The sequence below is a fragment of the Ambystoma mexicanum genome, chromosome 11, assembly GCF_040938575.1.
Source record: "Ambystoma mexicanum isolate Mex_15411 chromosome 11, UKY_AmexF1_1, whole genome shotgun sequence".
Lineage (NCBI taxonomy): Eukaryota > Metazoa > Chordata > Amphibia > Caudata > Ambystomatidae > Ambystoma > Ambystoma mexicanum.
This window is the reverse complement of record NC_090934.1, coordinates 909,994,727-910,007,278: the sequence shown is the minus strand read 5'-3', so window position 1 is coordinate 910,007,278 and position 12,552 is coordinate 909,994,727. Positions and strand designations below refer to the sequence as shown.

The 12,552-nt window shown below is 41.3% G+C and overlaps 1 protein-coding gene across 1 annotated transcript in view; it reads left to right on the top strand.

Moving 5' to 3' along the window:
* The window catches only part of LOC138503903 (mucin-5AC-like), a 488,816-nt gene that overhangs the window by 325,639 nt on the left and 150,625 nt on the right, over nt 1-12,552 (top strand). The window contains exons 52-53 of the mRNA XM_069623989.1: nt 3,421-3,452; nt 5,399-5,576. Of these exons, the coding sequence (XP_069480090.1) occupies nt 3,421-3,452; nt 5,399-5,576 (210 nt within the window). The remainder of the gene's footprint in view (nt 1-3,420; nt 3,453-5,398; nt 5,577-12,552) is intronic.

Sequence of the window (12,552 nt, the reverse complement as noted above, 5' to 3'; positions counted from 1 at the left end):
ACACAATGGTCGAAAGGGGGCACACTTCGCTGGAACTCAGGATGTTCCGGGCGAACAATGACAGCAAGCCCTGAAGGCAGAGATGCGCCAAGGGCACTCAACAAGAAGATCCTGCAGATTTAAGGACTGGTAGGATGCCATAGTGGTGTGTAAATATCAAATACCATAGGCAGGAGACTGCCTTCCCCATATCCCAGGGGTGATCCCATGACAGGAAATTGGCCGGCCACAACCACCTAAATACCTCATCAGCATCAATCCCTCCCTTCCCTCAGTACTCATGATCTCTAGTGTTCATGACTCTGATGCACATAGGTATCAGATTGTTCTCCCATCTCTTACTCCAGTTTTCGTCAATGCTTTCTGCACTGAAGTACCGGAAATATTAGGAGTCTGGCAAAACACTCTGCCGATATCTTTGCTCTTTTCTGTTCTTCTGTAGTCCTAATCTTCACTGACAAATTAGAGGAGAAGGGGAATCTTGTGGTCCACTGCAGAGCATGCCACCACCACACATCTATGTACTTGCACTCCTTCAACTCCTCGTAAATCTATCTAGGCATTACATCTTTTTTGTCCATCTAGGAATATGCTTCAGGTCCTTCGATTTAGTCCCTGTTTGTCTTTTTACCTTTTGTTTCAGAAATTCTGCAACCAGTAGTGTACTCGCATTTGTCTTTGCATCTTGATCTACATTCTCTTTTTCCCACTGTTCAGTCAGGCTTTTGCCCTTGTTTATAGTATTAAACTACTTTTGTACATGTAGTCAACACTATGGCAATCATCTTCATGTCGGCAGAAAACAAGGCCGATAACGGCCTGCCAGCCGGAGCCTAGGGGCCTCAGAGTGGGCTCTGGGCTGTGTTCGTCCATGTCCAACCCTCGACAAGGGGGTGATAGTCATTCTCACCCTGTGGTTCATCCGGGCTGCAAATCGGAAAGGGGACTATGTTCATTTTCCGTTTCTATGGCAGCGGTCGCAGGTGGGTGAAGCACCAGGACTGGAGAGCAAAGCTCTGCTAGAGCACATACGTATGGAGGTAGGAAGAGTGTGTGGAAGGGGTATGGTTTCTTTTGTGGAGGTGCAACAGGGAGAGGCTCGAGATGGCACCCCCCAGGGAAGGGCCTCTGTGGGCTGAAAAGAGCAGGCTGTTAAAGTTTATTTTGACCAATTCTTCCAGCCACCTGATTGGCTGAGCACCCATCCCCTGGTGCAAATCTTCTTTCATTCCAACACACTAAGCAATCATGGTGTTACTAGATCTCTCTTTTTCTTTCAAAATACTGCATCACTCTATTCTTTTGTTTAGATTTTCCTCATTGGGGCTCTCTGGTTCTGTTCTTCACTGGTTTTCATTTTACCTGTCTGACCGAACGTAGTTAGTATGTTGGGCTGAGAAATATCCTTCCTCCTATCCTCTTTGCTATGGGTACCTCAAGGCTCTAGGCTTTGCCTTTTACTTATTCTCTACCCACCACCTTTCTCTTAGATTATTTCTTCTTTTAAGTTGTCTTGTCATTTCTATGTGAATAATTTTCAAATGTTCTTCTTTCCCACTTTCACTGATTTGTTCCACTCCACAGAAACATTGATGCTTGCCCGTTCCTTGCATCCTAACTGTAATTCTGCATATACCTTCCTGTTCTCCTTCTCTGTCATCTCCCCCTTCATCAGCCTTCTTTCCTACCTCTCACCTTCCACTTTAAATTCTGCTCACAATTTCGGGTTAATAGGTGTCCTTTCTCTTTCTTTTCTTCGCCATATCTCATGTACAACATAGCGGCCCCATTCATTTTTTATAACATCTCCAAAATTAGACTATTTCAGACTTTACAGGCCCCTAATCTTCTTATCATTACTTACATTTTTCACAACTTGACTATTGCTGCACACTCCTGCTTGGTCTTTCATCATATGCTCTTGCGCTACATCACTCCATTGTTTTAATCTTCTATTAATCTTCTATTTAATCTTCTATTCATCTCCTATTTTGTTTACTGCAACTTTGATCAATACCTTCCCTGGTTTCTCTCCACTGGTTTGGATTCATTATCACATTATTTTAAATTTTGCAAGTTTTGTGTTCAAATTTGTTCAAATGTGTTCATGTTCTGAGTCCTGCCTATCTTTCTTCTTTGAGCTCTTTATACCCTTCCACAAGCTCTCTTCACTCTGCTTCTCAATTGTTCTTTACCATTGTTCGTCTCCACTGTGCCCAGTCTAATTTCTGTTCTTTTGCTTTATTTGCCCCAAGCCACTGTCACTCTTTACATCTACAAGTGTACTTCTCTGGTACTTTATTTTATTTTTTAGTTATTTTTTTTTACTTAAAGACTACTTCCTTGTCTCTTTTACCCCTTTTTCTTGAATCATTATTTTTTGGGGTAAAATTGTTAATTTGTTATTATCATATCTTTGTGATTTTGCTGTTTCTGTTTTTACAGCGCTTTGGTAAATACTGTACATAAATGCTTTAAACATTAAATTAAAAATACATGTAATTAGAGCATTTTTAGAAGTTTAGATTGTACTGGTAAACCTGGAAACTTAAACAGAGAACAGAAGGTGCTCTGATTGGACTGCCCACTCAAAAAAGAAGTGTCAATGAAGGAGCTTATAAATACCCTGCCAATTCTTCTTCAATAAACAGTACAACGGTGTGCTTCCTTCGGTCTGATGAAATGTTTTAAACGCATCTAAACACCCACTCTACAGGCAACTGGCTCACAACACCCTTATAAATATTTGCTGGCAATATTTGACATATATTCCACTATAATAAGATGAACATTAGACATTATACCATGTATCTTAACTTGAACATGACGATACATATATACCTGCTAGAGACATGACCCTGTAAGAGTGATCATTTATAGTAAATGACACAAGAGAAATAGCAACTTCAGTCATGTACATCCTTGTGGGTAGACTACAGAGCTGTCGAACATCCTGGTGATATACCATTAGAGGAAGGTCCTTGTGTAGCTCAGTTATGGAATAATGGGACGGTAAGTACTGAACTATTCCTTCCTCCACAGTTTAATACCATTCCGCAAAACCTATAACATATTCCAGGACATTAATTCAACTAAATAATCAGTTGTGATGAAGAAGCAACGGCCATACTTTGGATCCCCCATTAACATTGGGAATTTGGAAATTTGGGTTATTAGAATTGTTTTTGCCAGTGTTTTGATTCTTCTCTTGGTGTACCATTGAGATGTACGTGTAGAAGACTCAGAATATCCGCTTATCGCAAAGCAGCAGTGATGAAGGACAAGAGAGGTTATAGGCCACAAAGGGCGTGACAAGTGTAACATTTCAAAGCATATCAGTATACAACGCAAGCTTGAAAGGTTAACTATTGAGATGGAGCAAAAAACGACTTGTAACATCTGCAATTGTATGTCTTTCAGTCTGCACTGGACCAGATGGAAAGGACAGGATGGTGAGTATTAGAGGGTAATTTCTCCAGAAATGCATGGTACAACGTTCATTTATCGAAAATGTATTCATTTTCCCCCATTTTATTTCCCAACAAACCCATCGGAAAGCATAGGGGTGATCTAGGGAAGGATATATAAGGGTTGGGGGTGTCCGGAATAGAGTTAAATTAATAGGAGATGTGGGGGCTTGGAGGGAAACACACCAAAAAAGAAAACAAACATTTTTATGGGTTTTTTCAAAAACTATTTTCGGCAAAAACCCATTAAAAAAATGACTGATGATAAATGAACATAAAACCAAATATATGAATACTTTAATCGCAATGGATCAACAGTTGCATGGACCCTGAAAATGCAATGTCTGTCATCTCGAGCCAGCAGGATCAAATCAATGCAAATAATTAGTAATCAGAATGCCTCATTACCAGGAATGCAGCCCACATTTTCACCCAGTAGAAAAGGACCTTTAAGCAGCTAGTCCTGTATAAGAAGTACGCAAACTGAGGATTGATGGCTGGAAGGCTACAAATTAGTCTTAACCCCTGGCAGGTGCTCTGGGTAACCTTGCGATTCACTGGTTTTAAACCTACCGTGCCATTACAGAAAAAGAAAGACCTTTTGCAAATTAGCCTGGGTCCCACTTCAAAAGTCTGCAGTGCCTAGAGGCCCAAGATACACCCCGATGATAATAATGCCCAATGAGGCAGAAACATGTCTGGGTGGCTTATGGACTCATGCATAAGGGATATATGATCTAGCAGCTCACCCTGCTGTTATGGCATGGCACGCTGAAAATCATGGACTTGAGAGGTTGGCCAGACCAATTGTCTGTGGATAAGAGTAATTTGTAATCTTCCAGCAATCAACCTTCAGGACGACCTAGAAAGTGTAATGAAAATCTCTCTCAATATATATATATATATATATATATATATATATATATATATATATATATATATATATATATATATATATATATATATATATGTGTAAAAGAGCTATTTGTGCAAAATGATCCGAGATTAGATATATGAAATATGAAATATATAACTACATAACATATGTCATACATATACACATTTGTAAGTATCACAAATGTCCATTTGATAAAAGTATCTCACAACACCTATTTGTACCCCCGTTACCTCATCTGTGCTATGTGTTCTATGACAGCAACATTGCAGGATTGCACTCTTCTGTTGAAAACACAGGGCACTTAGAAGTAGCAACTCTCTGGTTCAGTGCCCATATTCTACAAAGTGGTAATGGGGCATCAAAATGAAACCCTAGGTATTCACATCTGGAGAGAAGGCAATGTTAGACACTTCAGGAAATGCTCAGGTGTGTTGAAGCGTGTGCTGATTTGTTCCGGATCTTCGCCCCGCCCCTGTTAATTTTCACAAAAGCACATGCATGTCAGGGAACCATGTGTAAGCAATTATTTGCATTTCAGTAAACCAGATATTGTTAAACTGTACGATAGACTACCCTTTTTGTATAAATGTTCTTTATATTTTTTATTGATTTTGGCTCCAGTTCGGAAATAACAATTGGTACAATAAGTCATTGTTATATACATTCATAAATGTCTGAGCAATTCATTTGATCAATACGGGGCCCATTAGTGGCTTTCTCCATTAAATCCCCATGAAGTCATGCTCACTAACTAATCTGGACTCTAAGTGTTGGAATGAGTTGTACATGGGTCACATTTTGCTTTCTACACATGTTCACGATATTTCTATAGGGATATACCAGTTATGCAAGAAAGAGGTAAAACATGTGCAACCAAATAAAAGGGATACTGGATCCTCTACTTTGCTTGTCTATTCCATGGATAAGACTGAGAGGTTGCTCTGTTAAGCACATATAATTTCCCATCTTTTGTTATTAATGGTTGATAGATTTGAACTGCTCGTGAATAATATTCTATGATCTGTTGTTGTAGCCCGGAGAGACCTGGACATCCCACTGCCAGCTGTGCTATTGTGACATGGAAACCATCAGAGTGACATGCGCCCCAGTGGACTGTGAAGAGCCCACAGCCCCAACCTGCGATCAGGAAGGGTTTGAGTTGGTTGACAGCCCGATGCCTGATAACCCGTGTTGTACAAGGAAAACTTGCAGTATGTACTCGCCAATCACCATTGGGAATGAGGGATGCTTTTGTTGGAGACAGTGAGGGGAAGAATTTGGGAAACCAGATAAAAGGAGCATGATGAAGAGAAAGTGAATAGAAGCTGAATTAAAGAAATAGACAAGTGGGAGTAAGAGAATGGGCGAGGGAGGTAGACTGAATGCCCTCAATGACCGACATTTAGGAAGCGATTCACAATAATCAAGTAAACCTTTACGACAACAAAATGAACCTGTGCAAATAACTTGAGCTTGATGCATAAAATAAAATTGTCCAGGTGCAGTTAATGTGGATGTTTGCAAATTATACCACGATTCTACAAATGTCATCCACATAGATCTGCTACTTTATGTAAGGGGGAGTATACCTCGATTAGCATACACTTTCCATTTGAATAATAGGCATGACTGGAAGAGTGGCAAAGGCCAGACAATGTAAGCTGGGGCAGGCCTGCAAACGGAGGTATGTCAGATAGTCCCAAAGAAATGGGAAGTGACTTGCTCCTGTGGCAAATTGCCCCTGCCCACACGTGTTTTATGTTAGGTTTAGGGCCCATATTTTAAAGGTTTAGCGAAAATGCTTGCCATATGTTGGCATCCAATCTCCGATCAAAATCCAAACATCAAGATTTTGCAAAAACGTGAATGAGTGTCCATGTTGAAGTGTTGCCTATTAGTGTTGAACTGAATGTTTCTTCCGAGAGCGGTATTAGCCAGATGCCCTGTTGTGGAATGAGTCTTGTGTTTAGGAGTTACTTATCAACTTTGGATAGCGTGTATGGTAGCAAGTTTTGATAGTTTCACAAAATGTATTTTTTCAAAGCTGAAGGAGAAGCTGTGTTTACTGGTCTACAATCTACCAAAAACGTGCTTTGCCTTACTGCTGTCATCTATTCACTCCGAGCAGTAACACTGAGTGCTTCTCACATCAAACGTTTGTCAATAACTATCAGAAGTATTGAATTGTTGAGGCGAACTTGATGGCAGTGAAATTGTTTGGTAGATAACATGGCCTGAAATGTACTGGCAGGCCTGGGTGTAACGTGACAGGGAAAGGCTGCTTTAACATTGTACATTTTACTGCAGAAAATTACATCTTCAGACCAAACTTGGCAACAAAACTAAAAATAGATTGAAAGATGCACATACACATTAATAAATTGAAAGTGGCACACATATCTAGACTGAAATTTACATACACATGTTCAGAGAAAGCTTCAGATACATATTCTGAGAAGCCTGCAGATATGTGTTCAGAGAAGAGTGCACGATTCCTGAGATTAGTTATTACTTTCCTAATCCTCTTGGAGAAGCTGGTCATCTCGCAGCTGATCCCCCCCGCACTGGATCTGTTGGTTGTCTCTGCGACCACCAGTCAGGCTTCAGAGCAGCCTGAGGCACAGAAATCCCACACCAGTCCTGAACACCCACGAAGACTTGCTTTCAAATCTTGATTGCAACTCTCCCTCTGTTCTCATCCTTCTTGATCTTTCCTCACCCTTTGGTACAGTCAATCATGCCACCCTTATGAACTGGCTCCGTGATACCCTTGGCATTAATGATCTGGCACTGGAGTGATTGACCTCCTTCCTCTCTGACCGACCATCTCAAGTCCAACTGGGCCTTATTCTCTCCTCCATCACACTCTTCATCTGTGGCATCCCTCAGGGCTCTATCCTCTCACTGTGGCTCTTCAACTTCTACCTTGCCCCTCTAGACCATTTCATCTCCACCTTCTCTCCTACTTCCAGTGTTATGCGAATGACACACAGCTCTCCTTAAAGCTTCCCTTCACTGCCTCCTCTTCTTCTTTTCTCATTACCAGCAGTCTGACTGCTATTCAGGAATGGTGTGCTGCTAACAATCCCAGCCTTAATGCCAGTAAGACTGAGATCCTTCTTATTGGGACCCCTGCTCCCTCCTTCCTTCCTACTCTCTGGCTGCCCTCCTTGGACCCTCCTCACCTTCTTGTGAGGCAAAAACCTTGGTGTCCTCTTTGACTCCTCTCTCTCCTTCACTCCTCAAATCACTGACCTTGCCAAGAAGGCCCACTTCCAGCTGCACATCCTCAGAGGCACCCTCTCCTCACCTTCCCCTAGAAACTCAATGTCTCTAGATCATTGCTCCTCTCTAGGCCAGACCATTGCAACAGCCTCTTCCTCAATCTGCCTAAATCCTTTCTTCACCCCTTCAACTAATCCAGAGTAGGACTGCAGGAGTTATCCTTGGCCTAAGCCCAGGGACTGCATCTCTCCAGCCGTAAAATCTCTCCACTGGCTCCCGGTTGCTGTGAGGATCAAGTTCAATAGCCTCTGCATCATCCACAAGGCTTTCTGGGGCCAGCAGATGATGGGAGCAGATCTCTCTCTTCCACTGGTGTATCCCTCTGGAATTGTCTCCCTGCCCCTCTCAAACTTGAGCCGGATCTCCTTAACTTCGAGAAGCTTCACAATACCCTCCTTTTCTCTTCCTCCTTTCCTCTCCCCTCCCCTGCTAATGCCTCCCTCTGCCTAATTTTGACTGGTTGCCTGTTTCCTTCTGACTCATACAGGGCACAAGGCCCTCCTCGATCAGTCTAACCCTGCACTTGGTCTCCCCAATCCCCCCTAACCTGTACTTTCCCTACCAGGATCCCTGCCACTGTACTAGCCTGGCTGGGCCTGAACCCCGGAGTCCATCCAGCTCGTTCCTCGCACTTAGCTCTTGGACATCCTTTTCCCTGCACTCTGCATCCCCTGTCACTTGTCCACCTGGCCTCCCTTTAGCACTCGGCAAACCCATGGGCCCTTGTACCCTCCTTCCCCACCCCCAGTTTTCGCATGCTCGCATCTCGGACCTGCACTTCCTTTCACTCCTTAGCATTATCTCATTCTGCCCTTACCGGCACTTCCGCCTTCTCCTCTCCCCCACACTTCTTGTTACTGCACTTGCATTATTTGAATGACACAAAGCCTAGTAGGATTGTTTTTGTTTTTCTTGTTTTCCTTGTCTCCCCCCCATTGTCTTGTTACCCCTTGAAACAGCATTTGCTGTATAAGTCCATTATAAATACCCAATAAATAAATTAAAAGCACACATCATTTAAGTTGCAACCACCAATAAATTGTGTATTTTAAATTTTGCATCTCAATACTAAAATGCATTGGGGTTTAGGAAAATGACTTCTCACTTTGTACTCAATGTAAATGGGAGACCCAGGGCAAAATAGATAAAAGTACACCTGAATGTTTTTTCAAATTAGCATTCCGCTTGATTACAGCCCTCTATTCCCTGTATTTACTGTGGACTGTTTATATAGACAATTTGGTATAATATTGGGGTTTCGCCATAGATTTTTAAATGCGTTTTATCTTTTGGGGAAAAAGAGCTTGAACCCTTACTCTGGAGCTATTGCATTCAGCAAGGTCCTTTACGGCTGGATGTCTGACAATCAGTCTCCCTCTGGAAACAATTCTGTCTCCAGCTTGCTTCCTCTGGAAGGGCTTCTGTCTCCAACTTGCCTAAGATAGTCATCCAAATGGTATCAGCTCCGCTCTCCATCCATCTTCAGTTCCAGTGGTATCCCGAATATTCTTCAACTTTAATCTCCCAATAGTAATCCTTCAATTCTGTGTGCATGCTATTTTATACCATTGGTTCATACCCATATCTTGTGACAGAGCTGTGGCTTCTACCAGTCCCATGATACAGAAGGGAGGGGCCAACTCACTCCTAAACTTATGAAGAGGCATTTTTGTTATGTCAAATACTTCTGGATGTGAATGTGCAAGATTGATGACATACAAATCAGTTCCATCTTCACGTCAATAGGAAGAATTATAAAAACAGATTGTCATGGTGTTCTAAATATTTCCAGAGACAATTATTGTTCTATTTATCTCCAGATTTTTCCCTTACTCGACAGGTGAATTTTGTACAAGGTGCTGACACACATATTTTTTTTATTTTTTATTTGCAATTTGTCTCATGTTTCTAAAAGCTTCCCTCGCAGAGACATATTTACTTATTACGTTGTTTATATAAACACCGATCATTAGTTTTCCTATTCAGTTTGTAAAATGATGAAATGCTGAATTCTGCCAACATAGTTTGTACATCCCCTGAACATTCTCCTTCCTCACATGAATATATGCCCAGGCAAGATTTAATTTGCTTATTCACAATCAGATAAGGTGTTGCTTAACTTCCTCTAAAGGACTATATCAGGTGCATAGGTTTGATATATTTGACAGGTCTTTTTGAAGCTGTACTTTTAGGCCAGCCATTTGGCAGTGTTTAGGACTTTTATGTGAACATGATAGATCAGAGCTTGTACAGCCTCATGTTTTATATTCCGAATTCCTGAACTAGAATTGGACTTTAGGAAGGTGAAATATCAGTTACTCCAAGTTATATCTAGAAAAATGTTGAGTAAGTCTTATTTCAAATTCAATAAATTACAGCCTTATTCAATGTCAAGTGAAACATGGGCAAACACTGAATGAGACTTTGGTTCTGCATTACATTTTTACAAAATGTTGGTAACAAAACAGATAGCAAATACAGTTTTTGAAGACAGATCAGGCTTTCTTTTTAAATAAGTGCAATTTCCTCGCTCTGTGCTTTGCACCCATGAAATCACTGTGATGAAATCCCAGACATTTACATTCTGTGTTCTTTTCTCCAATGCATGTTCTGCAGCCTATTTAATTATTTTTGATGTGGCTGCACTCCAAAGTCCTGGTCCTTGTCTTTTACATGGGGCACAATTCCAACTTTTGCATGTCATTAGCATCAACCAGCCATTCTCCATATTCAATTAAATGGTCTTAGCAATGGTTGCAGTCCGTAGGATTCACTTTTATTCTGTTGTTGAGAAATATTCTCAGGTGGCATGCAGTTATTTGTACCTTACATTTATTTTTTGCATGGGTGTTCATTTCATCATAGCAGTGAGCAAGAGCTGACATCAAACTAGAGGCATAATATTGTGACTGGTTTCTCTTTCATAAAGATGCTGTTGTTGTTAGTTTCACTTTAAAGAAAACGATCGTCACCACATTTTCTCCAACAACAGGTAATTGAATATTGCCTTTCTGGATGCACAATTAAAACCTTCAGGATCCAAACTTTAAAATATGAGCAGGAGGAGCAGTTGTGCTCAGACAAACAAAAATATTGAATCTGCAAGAAATATGAGGTTAGAGGTAAGAGTGGTACCAATACTGTGGACCTCTACTTCCACAGTGATTTTAACATTATCAATGCTCTACAAAACAAACAACAGATTGGCAGATCCATTTCTTCAGACCGAATCTATCTCCAATTGCACCTTCCTTCCCTCCATGGCACCTTCAAATGGAGCATGATCTGAAGTTCCTCATGCCCCCTTACTTTTGCGTCTAAACTGGCTTCAAATGTTTCTCTCCTCAAGTGTTCTCAGTCTCATTTGTGGATTGATAGTCCTCAACGCGCAGGAGGATGGCTGCTTCTTCCATACAAATAAGAACTTCAATTGCCCCTTAAATTCAAATAGCAGCTTGCATGGAAAAACCCAGCAGTTGCGTACCTGTTATTCCTTCTACGGCACAATTTATGACAGGACGCTCCTTTTAAGGAAGGTTACTTTTTTATGTCTTGGCAGACGAAGAGTGTAGCTCCTCTAAAAGAAAATGATCCTATCTTCCAGACTTTGTTTCAGACTTCTTTTTTCAGTTTGTAGTAACAAATCCTGATGAGCACATCTGGCAATAGATTGTCCTCATGCTGAAACAAAGAGTAAAATCTCTGAGTACTAGGCAGAGTTATTTCAGGGACAACATAACAAATAATGAACGTCCGTAAGAGATTCCTTCATGTAGGCCTCAAGGTCTGCATCCTTGACTCTAGTTGGAATGAAACACACATAAATATTATGTCAGGATCTGTTCTCGCTATCCTTCACTTTATTTGTGTTTTTTCGGTTTTCTTCCAACTGTGCCAACCTCAACGTCAATCTATTTGTTCCACTCAAAGTGGCCTGTTTCCAGTACCTCAGCCCATCCTTATTTGGCCGGGAGCTTCTTTTTCAGTTCTGCAATTAAACTCATCACTGCTTCCCTTGGTTCAGCCACCGTGGGCAGGGTCCCTGAATTCAAGTTCACTCTGACCCACATGAGCTCTTCATCTACACAAACCCCTCACCGGAGGGCCTGCCCCTTCTGCTGCACATGGTACTCACTGAGCAGGGGAGGTAGAAATTCAGCATTTATTTAACCATTGATAAGACTGAGAGGCCCGGAACCAGCCCAGGTTCCCAGAGCAGGCTTAGTTCTACTCCATTGCCATTGGCCAGCAGGCCACCCCCACACCAGGATGTGAATTGTATCAATTTGTTTGACCGTGCTATTTGTTACATCTGTTACAAACTAATATTCACTTTTTCACACTGTTGAGTCTTGAATAGGCCACTCTGTCCTCAAAAAAAGTCCAGGGGACTCCTTACACTTCTAGGACATTCACTATGTTCCTACATAACAACGATGGCTTTGACATGCACTCATTCTATCAGTAAACATCTATTTCCCAAACTGCACTCTCCCTACACTTGTATGTGGTACATATTCCTTTCACTATCTCATATTTTCGGTCTGCAAATTATGGCCTGCTTTTTCCTGGCCGGAGCACAATATACCAAAATAAAGAGAAGGCTAGGTGTTCTGAGATTACCACGATGCTGATTTGTTACAAAAAAATGATAAACTGAGAATCTGATAAACTGTGGAAACAGAATGATCATCTTTCCTGGATTTCGTTTCATCACAGGTGGCCAATTGGTTGAAAGATCTCTGCCTGATGCTCTGGGAATAGGCAATCACACCAGAATGAGAGTCCAAAACAATGGAGAAAGAAATCTTTAAGGGTCTCATTGTGCAGTACAACACTGGAGTTGCAAATGAAAAGATATTTTCACTTTGAAAGTGCACTTTATTATCAGAGGGAAAAGCT